Here is an 18,186-nt window from a genome sequence, read left to right as displayed (position 1 = left end):
ACCCTCTGTTTATCTAAGCCAGAGCCCCAGTCTGACAGGCCAACTGGCTGTGCAAACTCACAGGACAACACTGCCATCTGCTGTGCCTATCAGGAGATGACAACCACCCTTGGAGCAAAGATTTCAAATAGGAAGATGTGGGCAATTCCGCCCCCATGTATCAGTCACCTAGGGGTGCAATAACAAAATATAACAGACTGGGTGGCTTAAACAATGCATATTTATTTTCTCATAGTTCTGGAGGCTAGAAGTCCAAGATCAAGGTGTTGGCAGGTTTGGTTTCTCCTAGAGCCTCTCTCCTTGGCTTGCAGAAGGCTGAATTCTCACTTTGCCCCCTTTTCTCTGTCTGTGCATGCCCCCATGTCTCTTCCTCTTCTTATAAGAACACCAGTTTTATTGAATTAGGGCCATGCACTTATGGCCTCTTTAGCCTTAATTACCTCTTTAAAGGCCCCATCTCCAAATACAATCACGTAGCAGGTTAGGCCTTTAACAGATAAATTTGGAAGGGGATACCATTCAGACCATAACATCCCATATCTAAAGATACACACACACACACACACACACACACGCACGCATGCACGCACACACCACGTGGCTGTTGGCTATTTGAAAATACCTTTCGGGAACAGAGTGGGGCTAGCTTCTGCTCACTGGCACATGAAACGCCTATGGGTAAGAGGCTCCAGGCGGTAATGGTAGCCTCCCTGCTCCTGGCTCACTGCCAGTAGGCAGGAGTTCCGGTCCGCATCTCCTGCTGTGAGGTGGGGTGATCTGCCTTCAGATGAGGAGCTCCTCACCAGAAAAAAGCTGGGACCTGCTCCAGAGGGTGTGCCTTGACACTTGAACCTTATTTGAGTGGGGCAACCATCACAACATACTTTTATATATTTGTAAAAGGCAGCGATATGTCTTAGGAGAAAAGACTTTCTCCAGGAGAGCGGGCATCCCTCGCTGAGCTGTCTTTGTGGCTGGGTATCATCTGTTGCCAACCTTGCTGAGTTTTCCTTATGACCTCCAGTGTTTTTTATTCCCCTCTACTTGTTCTCTTTGACAGTATTCTGTGAAAGAAATAAAATGTTCTGAGATTTCTGGTCTGGTGCCTTTTATTATACTTGTAGCTCTTCTCTCCCTTAATCCTCAGCTCTTCTGCACCAGAGTCCGATGTCCACTTACAGTGATAGAACTAAGAACTTATCATTAGATAAGTTCTTCATTAGAGTTGTTAGATGTGACAATTAAAAAGGAAAACATGCAGCTATGGAAAAATAATAACTAATCCATAATAGAAAAAATAGGCAACATGATTTCTCAATTTTTATTATGTTTTCTTATAAACCTTTGCCTTAATAGTTAAACTAAAAATAAAAATAAACATCAGTCCTCTGGAAAATGGATCCATTTTTCTAAGTAGTCACTATCTTTTCTAAAAGAGATTCAATGTGTTTGCAAATGTTCTTAAATATTCAAATCATCCAGGAAAATATGCAGAATGTCATTTTAAAAATATCCTAAGGGGGCTTACTTTGAAAAAAAATTGGAAAATTAATTCTAGATGTTTAAACACACGTTTAGATACACACATGCACAAAGCTACCAACCAAGCACAGATGCATAAAAGCCTGTCCTGAATTCTCCAAAATAAACTGGCCTTGGAATAAAAGTTATAGTCGATTTATAGACTCTTTCATTTGAAAAGCAAACCACAGGAAATTATTCACTTCTCTGAGGCTAATAATTTTCTGTTATTTTTGTTTGATTTTTCTTCTAAAGCCTGCTGGCCTACACTTCTGTGTATTGAACTCTGTTCTGTATATTTTGATCGCTTTTCCAGTTTGACAGGATCATTTGAGTTTGGATGCAATTCTCTGAGCACAAGGACACACTCTCCCGCCTGTGGGGGAGGGTAGAGGTGGCAAGGGAGGAGTACTCGTCCATTAAAAAATATTTGGTTCTTTCTGTTTATAAAGGAATGTCAGTTTACTGCAGAATGTAGAGAAAATACAGATAAACAAACAAAAAAGAAAATTAGAATGATTTCACAATTTTGAATTCTGGTTCTCAGCTAACATTTGGGTATATGTCTGCTTTCTTCCTTTCTTCCTTTCTTTTTCTTTCTCTCTATCTGGTTGTTAGGGCCATATTATACATTCTGTTTGGTAACCTGAGCTTTCTTTCTTATTATTTATAAATCACTCTCCAAACATAACCTAAGGGGTAGGCAATTAGCAATTCAAAAAAGGTGCCAAGTTCCTGGGTGCCAGGTTGACAGGTAGAGTTATGAGAATGGTGTGTCTATTTTTACTGTTCAAATATCATACTCAAGCAATCAAATGAAAGAGTAGTATATTATTGTTTTCTTTATAACATTGGTTTTGTAATTCTGCAGGTGACTGTGTGAAATAACCTTGTCCATATTTGCCAGGCTCCCACAAAAATCAAAATGTGCCGTTCCTTTCCCCATCTCTGAACAGAATCACATGTGATTAGAGTCTGGAGCCCCAGACTTCAGATGCTACTAACCTCGAGCTAGTGCCCTGCAGAATCATAGTGGGGCCAAGGTAGAAGGTGTCATCTTGCTCCTCTTCCAACTTCCCAGAGCACAAGAGCTCTGCATTTATTTAATTTTACAACTCTTGATTCCACTTAAGATTTCTTGTGAACTAAGAACACAGCAGAGTTTGAAATGATAGGAAACTACTACCTACTGCTCTATTTCAACACTTTAATTTTATAGGCCCATATAGATTAAATGACTTGCCCCAGGTCACTGAGCTTATCGGTGAACTTCTGACATAATATATAGCACATATTGATTCCCTCAGGGTAAGAGTATTAGGGGATGCTAGCGGGGACCACAGCTATCTTGACCACCGCTACATCCTCAGCATCTAGCCTACCTCCAACCTGAAGCAGGACTCAGTAAGTATATGGGAAATAAACGAATCAATCAGCTCTCCACTAACATTTCATGGACCATATGGAAACTCCTAAGGAAATGTGACATTTTTTAGACCCCAATTAATTCTAAGTAAATGAATAATGAATTAGAATAAAGCAGCTTTCATCGTTTTCTAGACAAATGTAAGAAAGCAGAAAAAAAAGATAAGCTGCCATATGTAAAAATAAAAGACAGACTAGATGATCAGCACCTGAAACGAATGCTTACATATACATGTGCCTCCTGTCAATCACGTGCGAGCTCCTATTAGTGACAACAGCCTTCCCTAACAGTGATACAATTTTTACCTTGTCTTCCAAAATTAGTGCTGGTCTTTTTTTCAGCCTGCTGTTAAGTTGCTCCCTCTCATGGTCAGGGAAGAGAAAACATATGCACTTTATTTTTAAATTTGGATATTCAGGTCCAAGTTGAGTCTTTTTTAACAATCACTTCTCATTTTCTCCCTTTTCTCTTAACGTCTCCTCCATTATACTCTACTGCTTATTATGCACACACATACACACACATACATGTACACTATGATCATCTTTAAATAAATCTAATGTTCCCAAATCAAAAATAGCAGGGAAAGAAATTGATTCATTCCCTATCCTTTGTTGATTCGAAACAATCAGGACCTTGTTTCTAAAGAGTCAATGTTGAGGTAACTATATTCATACTAGCAAAGGAGGACCTTTAACTGGGGTGTAATAAAGGAAGTATGTGGTACGGAAAACGGACGTGATCCAGTAGATGAATAATATCCAAGTTGTTTTAATCCACCTCAATGGAAAAGAACACAACAGCATGTGAAAGGAAGGAGAAGTGGTGACATTTACGGAAATGATTAAAAGAAACATCTCCCATTTTGATTATTCTGCCTCTTCCAATTCTCTAATACCTAGTCCACCTGTACTGGGTGTCCTGTACTCGTTTCCTCACCATCTCTCTCTACCCACATGGATAATGACATGAGAAGGAAAGCAGCTAAGTGGCAGAAAAATAGGATGCTTTTAGCACCAATATACATGCTCACAAACTAAAATTGCTGGGATCCCTTAGTCCTACCTTGAAAGGACAAATGAGAACAAGACAAAGAGCTGGCCCAGGAAACAGAAGTCTAAAAGATCTCCAAAGCTGAGACATGCTAAGAAAGAAGACTGTACATTCAAAGTTAGTCTTTTGATAAATGATGCTGGCTGTTGCCAATTTCATTAAGACCAGTTTTACTTTAGTGGTGGAAATGGCATCTAATAGGAACAGAAGGCCAGGCTTAGCTATCTCCTTCTTAACAGCAGGAGGACTAAAAACACTGCATCTCTAAGGATGGCCACCAGGTATGCAGGATGAAAACATCTGAGGGGAGCAGCCTTACACAGAGCGCTGCAAGAGTGCCTTGTAAATAAGCAGCATAGGGTGAACCCTCAATCCTGTGACATTTAAATGAGGCTGCTCCAGCAGCAGAGTCAGGAAGGCCTCCACGAGGATGGGTTGGCATTGTGTGGCAGGGAGTGAAGGAGAAACAAACTTAAAGCTCACAGGAGGCGAGGTTTATTTAAATAATAGAAAGTAATTAGGCTGAAGACAAAAATCAGTGATGGCATTTTAAAATTACAATTAATTTAAAGGTTAATTTCCTTTGGTGTTAAAATCTTATTTAAAACATTTACCAGGAAAGGAAATGAGGATGTTACTATCAAGAGGTGCTTCTGGGAATCCATGCCGATTATCACTGGAAAATTAGGTTAGGCCCAAAGTGAGAATTTCAATTCATTTCTGTGTATAATAGATGGCAGTCTGGTCTCTGTGTCAGCAGGGTTGGCTGGGGCAGTACAGGATCTGCATTTTTTGTTTGTTTGTTTATGGGATTAATTGCAAATGTTTCCAACAAAGGCTAGTTTATACATGAACAATCCCGACACACACAAAAAAATTGGATATGGATTGCTGCCTTTGTAACTAATGAAGCTGATGTTAGAGGAATTCCCAAGAGCACAGAGGCAAAGGGATGCACATAGTCACTCATCCATATACCTTCATCCTGGAAGTAAATTAAAAGGGGGCCACATTATTTCTGTGGGCTCCAAACCTGTCAATCCGATGCTTCTCTCCCAGGTCCCACCATTTTCATCACTCTGTTTTCCAACTGGGAATTGTCATGTCTCATATCTCAGGTTGCAATATACCCTATTCAGCAGTTCATCTTCCTGGAAACTTGCTTAGTAAAATCAATGCATAATAGTAGTAACACCCAGAGGGGAAACAACTCCTTTGCACTAAATTTTCCCATTCATTAGGCCTTTGCAGATTTGTTCATTTTAAATGTTTTACTGCTATTATCAGTATGTAAACCAATCCCACAAATATGGAATTGTGCAGATCATAGCGCTATGAACAATATTAGCAATCACCTGCTTTAATCCCCTAATTTTACAGCTGAGGAAAGGAACACTGAAATTGATTTGCTCTGAGTCAATCATTTAGAGGCAGTACTGCGTGCAGAACTTGTCTCCCGATTCTAGGTATACTTTACACATCACTTCACTGTGAGACTCGACGTAGATTCTTCCAACACGTTTGCCGAGTAGCCACTGCACATGGTAGGCTGTGTGTTAGTCACTAGGCACGAGGCAGATACTGTCTTTGCCCTCCTGATACTTACAGTCCAGCACACAGTTCACAGGAGGAACTACACCGAAGCGTGATGAGCATTCAGACAAGGAAAGTGGGGGTAGGGGGACATACTCTGCCTCATCCAGTTAAGAAAACTAGGAAATTCTTCCCTGAGGAAATGACATGTCCACCGAAACCTAAAGGACAAATCAGGGGGATATGCAGAATTTAACAAAAATAGGTGTCTTTTTTAAAAAGGGTAACTTTTTCCACCCTTATTGACCAAATGTACACCATAATTCACAAAGGAATCATCTTAAGTGTTTTTAATGAACCCCATACAGCAAATCTAGCTTCACCTTTCCCACATAGCTGGAAAAATATTAGAGTAACCACTGGACATCCTCATACCTGAAACTGCTATTGTTGTTCTATAAAGATGAGTAATTTAGGTTTAGTCCTCCTTTTTGGAGGCTGCAAAATAATGCGAAGACTGTGTTAGCAAAAATTACAAGGGGAGGAATAGTTCTCTACTGGGGGATTTTAGCATGCATGCTTTATTTTTCATTTTCCTACATATGTATGCATTGATGTGCCCACATCCTAATTAAAACCACTGCATTTAAATGGGCTGTGCCTTCTAATATATATAAATATATCCTGGATGTCAGCTGAGAAGACATACCCAATCATGTCTAACTAGCTTGCCTATAGCCTGTAATAACTGCTCTTTCCAATTTCGACGGAAAGGCATGTCACATAATTGAAAGCCATTCTAACAGGGGAGAACAAAACAGAGACTGGTAAATCTAATCCACCCAAATGGCATGGCACAAAGTGAGGCCAGGCACCTTTAAGATAAAGTTTGCTTAGCCATTTCATCATATTCTGCACACGATTCCACAGTTATTGGAAGTAATAAAGATACCTGAATACATAATTTTCTGACTCTAGCTTTACCATTTCTTGACCTTCTCAGCTCTTACCATCTTTGTCACCACTCACTTCACCTACCTCCTTAGTTCCCTTCACCAAGGAGGCTAATTTTTATCACCTTCATTATGGAGGAAGAAGGCTTCTCTAAAAATCACCAGTTCTAAAATTCTCTGCCTGACTATAAACTCCTATCTTTACTCCCTCCTTGTTCTCCTGCTTCCCTCCTGCAGGAATTTTCTTCACCTTTATTTAGGAGCTTCCCTCCACTGGAATCTTTATCTTTCTGCTCATCATCTGCCTCCTGAATCCACAAGAGTGGTGACGCTCTTACAGGCACACTTAGTTTCCTTCCTTGCTTTCTCTTCCACCATCCTTGGATTTTCCATATACCTGTCTGATGAGGCTCAGGTGCAGCTTCTCCACTCCTAATCCTGGGTTGCTGCACATGGCTGGACAGAGTCCCTAAACCCAGCTGGATGCTCTCTCCTGCTCAACAAGGTTCTCACTCCTCTCCCATGGACAGTGTGCCACAGTCACCACAGGACGTGCTCCAAACCTTTCCAAGTTCCTTAAGTCTAGTACCCAAACCTGAGAAAATCAAAGCTACCAAACTCCTTCCATTTTTCCCTCAGAACCTCAACAATTCTATACTAGCAATTATCTTTGTCTTTTAGAAACCCTCTTCAAATCTGAGAGGAACCATTAAGCTTTTCCTCTCCAAAGCAATCCTTCCACCAAGGCTTGGCTTCATCCCCTCTGCCTGGTTCAGGAGATGAGCTCTTGGTGTCTTCACTCTCGCCCACTCCACTGTAAAGTTCCTCTTCCCTACATATGGGTCGAAGTCTCATAGACTACAAACCAGGCTGGGCCTAGCCTCTCCCCATCCTTTTGGATAATATATAAGGTGATTTCCAAAACTATTTGAAATATGGAAACTCAGTCTACATAGTTTTTTTTTTAATATATCTTCCCTTTTTTTCCACAATATGTCACATATGTCACATTCCTACTGCTTGCCAGACCACAATTAACCAACCACGTGGGCATTAAGGGTTTCCACAAACCTACCTCAGCTTCTGCTGATGATTTCCACACTCATGTCGTTCCATATGAAATTCCAGTAAATTCTAACACAAAGTTCTCTTCTTTGACCCTTATCTCCATCTACTTCCCTGCCTGAAAAATTCTCATCCTTTCAGTAAAGAACCTAAATATATATTTTAAAGCATAATTTGAATCATTCTTTTGGTATAAATCCCTTGCTAAAAGAGATGAGATCCCAAATCTACCTGTAGTGCATCCATAAAATACATGCATCTAAGTATTAAACACATATAACCCTGTGAAGTTGGAACTGTTTTATTATCTCCACTTCACAAAGGAAGAAAGTCAGGCTCAGAGCAATTGTGACCTGCTTGTGGATATGATGCTGGTCAGAAGGGAAGGCACACCTGAGCCCAGGTCTTCCAACTATCAAGCCCTCAATCATTATACTACTTCATACTTTCCCTGTGATGTAGCCAGTGATGGCATTAGATTATTAGAATAAGATTCAATACCAAGATCCTGGTCTCAGCAGAAAACCAGCATGTGTTTCTTCAAATCTCACCTAAGGTACTGGCCACACTGAGAATTAGCAAAAATAGGCAAGAGCGGGCTTCGCTGGTGGCGCAGTGGTTGAGAGTCCGCCTGCCGATGCAGGGGACACGGGTTCGTGCCCCGGTCCGGGAAGATCCCACAGGCCGCGGAGCGCCTGGGCCCGTGGGCCATGGCCGCTGAGCCGGCGCGTCCGCTCCGCAACGGGAGAGGCCACAACAGTGAGAGGCCCGCGTACCGCAAAAAACAAAAACAAACAAACAAACAAAAAATAGGCAAGAGTGAAAAGACAAAACAGTTTATCAAGTGGAAACTTATATTTCATTTTTATTTTTAGAACCAACAGTTTAAAGTGGTTACTCAAATGATCTCTAACTAAAGAAATATTTCATTTTTATACCATTGTAGTGATTGCATTCCACTTTCAGTTTTTAGTATATGTAAATGTGTTACCAAGTTTAAAATATTGAAGGTGTGGTTCTGATACAACCAAGAGAGAAACATGGAAAATAGAATCCTAAGACCCTGAGAAAATGTTATTTTCTGAACAAGGTTAGGAAGTGAAGCATCTGCCATGATTTAACTAATAAGTCTCATGTCATTCAATGCATGTTTCGCCTGCCAGAAGCTCTCTGTAGCATCACACTTCAGTGACCTTTCAGGCAATAACAGACTAAAGTACCCCTACAAAGGGTTGTGTTTTCCTAATCCCCCCAAAAAAATAGCTCTGAGTCCACTCAGAGATACAAGTCCAGACTGAGCACATCAAGCTCACACAGGAAGTTGAACTGTTGCCACCAAGTAAGTCTGTGTGGAGGAAGGTGGGGCTTTTGAATTTGGGCTACAGTAGGTTATGCTCTGAATTCCTTTTGTGCAACTGGAGATAAGTACCCTTGAAATAGTGACCTGCAGAGACAATGGATTTACACTCTGTTTTCATAGGCCACACAAATTTTTTAATGTCCTTCAATGAGTTCCTCCAAATATTTAGGCTTAGCTTTCTGTGAACTGCCTGTTAAAATTTCCCCCCATAGCCTTTTCCAGCTCTGTCTCCAAAAGAGAGTGTGTTGCCTAGTGGCTTTGTCATTAATAACCAAGGTACAATATTATATTACAATACCTCCCTGCCAACATGTATCTAAAAAGGCAGTTTTAAGTTTGCTGAACTCAGTGTTCATGATAAAAAGGTTTAAATAAAAGGGAAGCTCACAACGGGGAACATATTTGAGTGAGGAATATTTATTCAAAAAGCACTTTTCTCTTACGTGGTAATTTTGAAATCCCACTATTATTAATTTTATTAAATCATAGTTATTAAACTGATCTGGCACTTTACTAATTTAAAATCATTGGGCATCTCTGTGCCTCTGTTGGTAAGTAGACAAAAACACACCCATATTGCAGATAGGAAAACTAAGCCAAAGAGAAAACGCTGTAACATCTGCAAAGAAAATAACATTCCTGAGTTGTTTTCAGAGGACGAAAAGCCAATCACTACAATGAGGCAAAGATTAAACAAGTACAAATTTTATTTTATTTTGTCACCTTCTACCCAGTCATGTACCTCTGTTTAGGATGCTATGAACTGGCCAGAAAGAAAGCAATGTTTTCCCTAGCAGTTATCAACATTTGCAACATAGCATTCGTCAATGGATTACCCTCTCAGCCCAGTCATTTTGATGCTAAAGCATGTCCTAGCCTCTTTCCTTCTACTCCCCTAGATCAAAGAGACTAGAGTGGTGCCTTCTTCCCATTGGTATCCAAAAGATTTCTTTTATCTCACAGAACCCAAGCAATCACTGACATTCTAGATCTTCTATAAAAGGTCTTCTCTTTACTATCATTCAAGACCTTATGAAGGAAAGGGTAAATGCACTCAGTCAAATTTCACTTAGAAATTTTACCAGCATCTTCCATGCTTAAATCAATTGTCTTTAAAAAAAAAAAAACAAAAAACGAAAAAACAGCCTAAAGAGTTTATTCAGTAAATATGGCTTCCATGAACCAGACACTGTTCTGGGTTCTGGGGCTACTGTACTAAATAGTAAATCTCATGCAGCTTAAATTATAGTGATAGGATCAACAACAAAAAAGTAGATTCACAATATGTCAGGTGGAGATAGTTTTCAATAAAGCACAATAAAGCTGAATGAGGAAAAAGAAATTAATCTCTAAAATCCCAGCAAGTCCCTAATCTGCCTTGCACCAATTACGATTACATTTCCCTTTTCCCAAGTGTTTCCTGGTCCTTGCTGCTTGTACGTGCCACATATAACTTACATACTACATTTCCTAATGAAGCCAAACACCAACTCCCTCCTCTCATTCTTTTTGTTCCATTAAAGGCTGCAACATCCTCCTGGACAACAAATTTGAGCTATGAGCCAAACATCTAGATGCCATCACAATTACTTGGAGAAGTACCTGTTAGCTGTTTCATGACTCCTATTGCTTAGGAAAGTTTTACAATATTCAGTAGCCTCTTTAGAGTCTAAATAAATGTAATTATATAAAAGAAACAGAAAACAGACCAAAGTGGTATTAAGGGTATTCTAAAAATGTAAGCTAACCCCAGTAATTCAATTTTAAGAGAGAAAAACATAATTTCTTCTACTATGCTCTCCACCCACATGGCACCCCAAAGAGTTCCAAATTATGGGTGAAACACCATTCTGTAAAAGATACAGAGAACCATGTCTACCTACACTGACCACCACACTCTTAACTCTAGTGGTCAGCTGGATCCAGCTTATTCATATTCCTCTCCTTCAGGTCTTTAGGAAGACATCCAAACAATTACTGAGAATGAGTACATGTGGAAACTGACCTTACATAAATTCCTTGGCTGTGAACACAGGCAGGTATATAAAATACACTACAGAAAATATATCCTTTGATTCTGATTTAAATTTGAATGCCCCCTCACAAGTGAGATGGTAAAAATGCATCCTGGTTACATTCAGATCCTCTTCTTTTCTCATCTTGGTTCTGAGTCATCTGCTATTGCATCCTTTTCCATGACCCCAGATGATCTGAATGATCAGAATGATCAGAAAAATCGCAATCCTTCTGTCAAAGCTTTAGCACTATCCTCCCCAGTTGGGTAGTTGTAAATCGGCTCTACCAACCCACACACCAGATAGATGGCTAATAAGAGCAAGACCCAGACAACTCAACCTCCATTTGCAACAGTACTCAGACACATCTCATTTCCCTTCTGGCCTTTTCTCATGTCTCCAGAAGGTCTACACTGCTCCTGACTCAAGCTCTGTTTCCCAGTTTGGGTCCCAATTCTATCCTTTGGACTTGAAGATTCATCTTGGTTTCTTCTGGTTATCCCTTGGTTCACTGCACAGTCTCTGACTTATAAGTTACCATCTGTTTTTTTTCTGCCATCCATCTCACACCTCTGGAATCAAGCTAAGGAAATATTTCAAAACAACAATAAAAACACTAATAAGCCTGAGGTTGACTTGGATCTCGGTTTCAGTGGAGGAGACCTTACTGTTTACATCTGCCCACTCTCTTCTCCAGCACCAGGGTGGGGCCATCTTACTAACAGGGAACCTCCGAACAAGGAAACTTTAATGCTTGAATGCCTCTCAGAAAACTAGTCCTTAAGTCTTAATGTTGATAAGAGTGAACCCAGGGCTTCCCTGGTGGCGAGTGGTTAAGAGTCCGCCTGCCGATGCAGGGGACACGGGTTCGTGCCCTGGTCCGGGAAGATCCCACATGCCGCGGGGCGGCTGGGCCCGTGAGCCATGGCCGCTGAGCCTGCGCGTCTGGAGCCTGTGCTCCACAACGGGAGAGGCCACAACAGTGAGAGGCCCGCGTATGGCCAAAAAAAAGAGTGAACCCAAATGAACAGGAATTTAGGCACTATCTGCAATGAATCCCCAATCGTGGAAAATAATTTCTCAAAATAAAAACTTTAAATATAGTTGCCATTCAATTATTGTACAGCTCTTCTGGTACCATTTATATTAGCTAATGTGCAAACGTGGGCAATTCAGAAAACAAAAGAGGTTCGCTCTCTTTTAATTCATCTTCTATAAAATATTTGATATAGTTCTATAGTTGTTCCAAATTAAAACTTTCTTTCTTTCTCCTAAACTGCATGGTTTAGAAGAATTATAAAGAAAATCCTGAATTTTTAAGGGCTTTTAATTTTCTTCTTCCATACCGCATGTCTCACCCAGGGCTCTATGTTCCTTATTTTATTCTCACACTAACAGTATTAAGTACTATAATTCTTATGTAAGGGAAGTTAAGTGATTTGTCTAAGGTCACACAGCTGGCAAGTGGTCAAAGCAGTATTTGAACCCTGATCCTTCTAACATCAGGATCTCTGTCCTTTTCATTACACTGTAGTCCTCCTTATCTGTAGTTTCACTTCCCATGGTTTCAATTACCTGTCGTCAACTGCAGTCTGAAAAGATTAAGCGGAATAAACAATTCGTAAGTTTTAAATCGTGAGCCATTCTGAGTAGTGTGATGAAATCTCACACCATCCTGCTCTGTCCCTCCAGTAACATAAATCATCCCTTTGTCCAGCATATTCATGCTGTGTATGCTACCCATCCATTAGTATAGGAAAAAAAAATAGTATCGTGTATATATAGGGTTCAGTACTATTCATGGTTCAAGCATCCACTAAGGGTCTTGGACTGTATCCCCGCAGATAAGGGGGGACTGCTGTACTATTCCACTTCTGACCAGAAGAGAAATTCTGCCTCAATAAAAGGGTTTTCATAATAAAAAGAGATATTAAATCATAAGAAGATACGGAGGCACCTTGAAAGCATATTAATAAGTGAAAGGAGCCAATCAGAAAAGGCTAGATACTATACGAGTCCAACTTTATGACATTCTGGAAAAGGCAAAACTATGGAGACAGTAAAAAGATCAGTGGTTGCTAGAGATTAGGGGAGAGGGAGGGATAAAAAGGCAGAACACAGGACTTTTAGGGCAGTGAAACTATTCTGTATGATAGTAACATTGTGGATACCTGTCATTACATCACTTCACCAGAAGCGAACGGTAATACAAACTCTGGACTTTAGGTGGCAACAATATGTCAGTATAGGTTTATCAGCCATAACAAATGCACCACTCTGGTTGGGGTGTTGACAGTAGGGGAGGTTGTGCTCATGTTGCGCGGGGTGGGGGCAGGAGGGGGTATATAGCAACTCTTGGTATTTTCTTCTCAATTTTGCTGTGAACCTAAAACTGCTCTAAAAAATAAAATCTATTTTAAAAAAATAAAACGATTTCCCCACTAAACAGACATCATGGACTTCATGTTACTTGCTCCAATTTCTACCTGTAACACTTAGGATATTAAGAAGAACAAAAACTAGTCAAAGCTAAGCCAATAGAAAAAGATATTAGAAAAAGTAAAGATATCCTCTAGCATCCTAATTCAGTTTCTAGTTTCCTCTCTTTCTTCTTCCTGTCATCTATCTTGTCAGCTTTTTGTTGTTTTGCCTCTTCTTGCCCCACCACATGACCTCCACATCCAGGAATGGGAAAGAAAAACCAAAACCAAAACATTTTCACAGCACTCTTAGTATTTACTGTCCCAGTTACTACCCCTTCCAAAATGTAGTGGTATAAAACAACATTATGCTCATGGATCTGTGGGTTCAGAATCCAGACAGGGCACAGTGAGGATAGCTTGTTTCTGATCCCGGATGTCAGGGCCCTCAGCTGGGAGACTCCAAGATTGGGTTGACTTAACAGATTGGGGCTGGAATCATTTGGAGGCAATTTTTCTCACATGTCTGGGTGTTGATGGTGACTATCAGCTGGGACCTTAGCTAGCCTGTCAGCCAAAATCATATCCGAGGGTCCTCCATTGATCTCTCCACGTGGGCTAGTTTGGGATTCCTAGTTTGGGCATGATGGCTGTGTTCCAAAAGAGAGCATCCCTAAAGAGCAAAGTGCATGACATTTTTTTGATCTAGTCTTGGAAGTCACAAAATGTCACTTCTACCATACTCTATTGGTCAAAGTGGCCACAAAGTTCTACCCAGGTTCAAGAGGAAGGGACAAAGACCCAAACCTCAGGATGGGGTGAGTGTCAAGGTCACACTGCAGGCAGATATGGAATAGGAGATATTGTTGCAGCCATTTTGGATAATATAATCTACCACAGTAACTCTTGTTACATCTCATTGTACCTTAAATACCTAGGTATGTATTGCATTTGAATGTTTGGTTAGAGTTTGCTGCACATCTTTATTTCTGATTGTCTATTTGAGATTATGAACCACATAATGGCAGGGACAGCCATTTTGAGCTAATTTACATGACCTCCACCATAGCACCTTGTACTTGACAATCATAGGATATAACACTATTACTAGTGCCGCAATTGCTCATAGGTACATGCACTTGAGCGATCATTATTTTTTACATTTGTAATGTGTTGCAGAAAATCTCCATGCTAACCAAAAAAGACATATAGCATCTTAATTGTGCAAGTGAATTTTATTGCTCCAATTAGGTCTTGGTTGCTTCAAAGGAGTATATAAATTTCTTCTCCCAAGTGAATAGATTCTTGTAAAGCAATAATTGAATCTCACAGTTGAGGGGGGAAAAAAACATCACTGCCTTGAAGGAACTATCTTTTTTCCTCCACAATTAGCTAGCTCTGGTTTAATAGATTATTAAAAGGTTTATATTAGTAATCTGTGTGAGACCTTGATCATGAACATTTATCTCTTCTGAAAAGTTAACTAATTAAGGCAATTGTCCCTTTCAGTTGATTTCATAGGTGGCTTTGACTCTTATGGCTATCAGGGGCCTCAGAAGACATCTCATTTACAGCTACAGCCTATGTACATGTAAGTACTTTACTTTGAAGGTATTCTTCTGGGATACTAAAAGATGATTAAGAAAATGTTATTGTGGCACAAAATAGATGGCATGCAGCTTTCCTTCAGTCATTTACTTTCAGTATTTTCTCTTCTATTAATATTGCTCTGAGATAATTCTAATAAATTTTTTTTAATTATGAATAAAATTTAACTTATCAGGAAAGCCATCTCTAAAGTTACTTTTAAAAGTAGTCTGACATAAGTATCAACTACATGGCTAAAAATCCAATATAATATACAACTTCTTTGAATTCCCAAAATTTGTATATTTTGAAAATGATATAACATTGTAGGTAGTTATATGTAACTATATATAAGCCATATATCCTGGTTTTCCCAGTATAGTCTTAGTTTACATGGGTTGTCCTGATATAATTATTACCAGCACACCCTATTAGTCTTAAAAGTGTTCTCATTTGGATGATACATGATAGGTTATCACCTTAATTATGTGTAGTGTTAAAAAATAATAATACTCTTTCATTTTTCTGGTGTGAAAAGCGAAAATGAAACCAGAATATTAACACTGAAACTTATCAGACCCTTAACTCTAGCACTCAAGAGAGCAGACATACAATCAGAGCCTGATTTTTATATCTGTGTTTAGGCAAATTCCCTTGGATAACAACTGATAACAAATTCTATATATCAGCATCAAGTGATATGCTGAATTGCAAGCGAAGATCAAAATAGAAAGTAAGATTCCAATTCATTTCGAAATGTGAGCTTCTCTCTTTGAAGATATGTGTTTGTCGTCGTTGTCCTCCACCATTGAATCATTTTACCTTTTAATATTGTTAGTGTGTAGGATAATAAATACTTTTTTTGGATTATTTCTCCTCCAGAGAGATTAAAGTAATCCTTATACATCCCCTTTTAAGCTTTTCTTTACAAAGGGAATGATCTATGCATCATGCCTGCATTTTGTGTGTGTGTCTCTTGTAGTTTCCCAAAAGCATTTGGTAACACCACTCATAAAAAAACTTTATCGAGTTCAGAAATCAGCCAATACTGTATGTCATTCAAAGCATCCCTTCTGTAAACAGGACATCACACATCCCCTCTTTCACATTCCCAAAACCACTGCCCTAATTCAGGCAATCATTAACTGAAGTTTTCCAGTCTCTTTCTTATTTTAGAACTCCTATCCCACCTTCCATGTGACTGCCAAATTAATCTTCTTAAAGTACCATCCTGATTATGTTAGGCCCCTGCCCAAAACCTATCAATGACTCCTTATTGCCTACTGAACAAAGTCGAAACTCCTTATCAGACTTTGCAAATCTACTCTGATCTGGCCCCAGTATTCTACTGAAATATTATCTCTCCTCTTCAACCTTTAATAGTCTCAACCATAAGTAGACAATGCTGGGAGACCCCAGGAAAATGTAATGATAAATAAGAACTGGCCTCTGCTTCCTGAAGCTTATCATCTATTGAGAGCACACATAGTCTGATATCTCCCCTTATCCATTTTTTTTTTTTTTACAGCCAAACTAAAACTCTTACCATCTGCAAATATGACATGTATTTTTCCAATTGTCCATGCTGTTCTCTTGACACCAAATGTTGTTTTTTTTTCCCCAAATTCCACTCTTTCAAATCCCACTCTCCTTCAAATTGTATCTTAAAATATAGTTCCTTTATGAAACATTTCTTAATGTTTTTCCTTTGCTATTTCTTTTTGTTTTGCCCCATACTATAGTTGTATTTCTATTTATACCATAACATTCCTATCCTCCCAGAAAGATTTGATAGCTTAAGCAAAAAATAAAATGATAAATCCTTTATATTCTTTACCATTCTTCTCAATATTATAACATAGCATTGTGTAAAGTGTTCTATTAAAAAATAAAGTCAAAGCAGTAAGGAGTAGTCGTAAGGAGTAGTGGTTAAGATGAGCTACTGAAGGCAGACAGCATGAGATAAAATTCTTTATGACCTTGGACCTATAACTTTATTTGAATAACTTTATTCTCACCAAGCCTAAGTTTCCTCACCTGCAAAATAGAGACAATAGCATATGCACTTCATATAGTTGTTCTGAATTTACATAAAACAATGCTTGTAGAGCATGTACAACATAGGACATGTCACATACTACATGTTTAATAAACATAATTTATTAGATGTAGTAACAATGCTTATGTTAACCAATATTACTCATGAAAAGATTTTATCAACTCAGAAATCACCATACACTATATTTCATTCCCAAAAGGTTTCCTCTATAAACAATATATCACATATATCAGCCCAAGTAACATGTAACAATATGTTTGTGCTCAAGAGTAGACCAGAACATCTACAAGTCCTGCAATTTCTTGCTTCTGACAATATCACACAACATTCTTATCATATAATATTACATTGTGTTGGTCAATATGAATGATCAATAAATATGATCAAAATATAATAAATTAGATGTAACCACTCTGTAAGGATCAGCTCTGATAATAACATGAGAATGCTGATTATATATAATCAAGACTATAGTTTCAAACCAGGCATTTATAATTCCAATGTTGTCTTTAAATAGAGGACTCTTCAAATTTAATGTCCAGAATGAAATTCCTTGAAGACAAAACTTCTCGTGATTTTATTAAGTACTTTAAATGCTGAACCAAAAGTAATAAAAATATTATTTTCCTCCTTACTGCCTGAGAATAGTAAAATTATATAAGAGCTTTCAAGTCTCACTGCTCATGAAATAAGTTAAATGTTTAATAAATCACCAGTCAAAATACTACTACCGGGCTTCCCTGGTGGTGCTGTGGTTGAGAGTCCTCCTGCCGATGCGGGGGACACGGGTTCGTGCCCCGGTCCGGGAAGATCCCGCATGCCGCGGAGCGGCTGGGCCCGTGAGCCACGGCCGCTGAGCCTGCGCGTCCGGAGCCTGTGCTCCGCAATGGGAGAGGCCACGGCAGTGAGAGGCCCGCGTACGGCAAAAAGACAAACAAACAAACAAAAAAACCTACTACCATGCCTTCTACAAAGAATACTCTAGCACACCTCAAGTACTAGAACACTAAGATTTTATTTTACAGGTGAGGAAACCAGATGAAAGTAAAGAAAAACAAAGGTCACACAACTTGTTACTTACACAGCCCCAATTATCAACTGGTTTTCCTGACCACTTAGTTTTTTCCAAATTCTTATGTGTACTGCTGAGTTTGCTCTGACATTTCATTCCCTGATTTTAAATTTACTTATCTT

The 18,186-nt window shown here is 39.2% G+C and overlaps 1 protein-coding gene across 1 annotated transcript in view; it reads left to right on the top strand.

The window, feature by feature from the left end:
• Positions 1 to 15,602, top strand: part of NKAIN2 (sodium/potassium transporting ATPase interacting 2) — a 550,374-nt gene extending 534,772 nt beyond the window's left edge. Inside the window, exons 6-7 of the mRNA XM_028494717.1 lie at positions 14,856 to 14,937; positions 15,578 to 15,602. Of these exons, the coding sequence (XP_028350518.1) occupies positions 14,856 to 14,937; positions 15,578 to 15,602 (107 nt within the window). The remainder of the gene's footprint in view (positions 1 to 14,855; positions 14,938 to 15,577) is intronic.
• The last annotated feature ends 2,584 nt before the right edge of the window (positions 15,603 to 18,186 follow it).

This window comes from Physeter macrocephalus, chromosome 10 (assembly GCF_002837175.3).
Source record: "Physeter macrocephalus isolate SW-GA chromosome 10, ASM283717v5, whole genome shotgun sequence".
Taxonomy (NCBI): Eukaryota; Metazoa; Chordata; class Mammalia; order Artiodactyla; family Physeteridae; genus Physeter; species Physeter macrocephalus.
The sequence above is the reverse complement of the archived record's forward strand: the minus strand, read 5'-3'. Positions and strand labels throughout refer to the sequence as shown.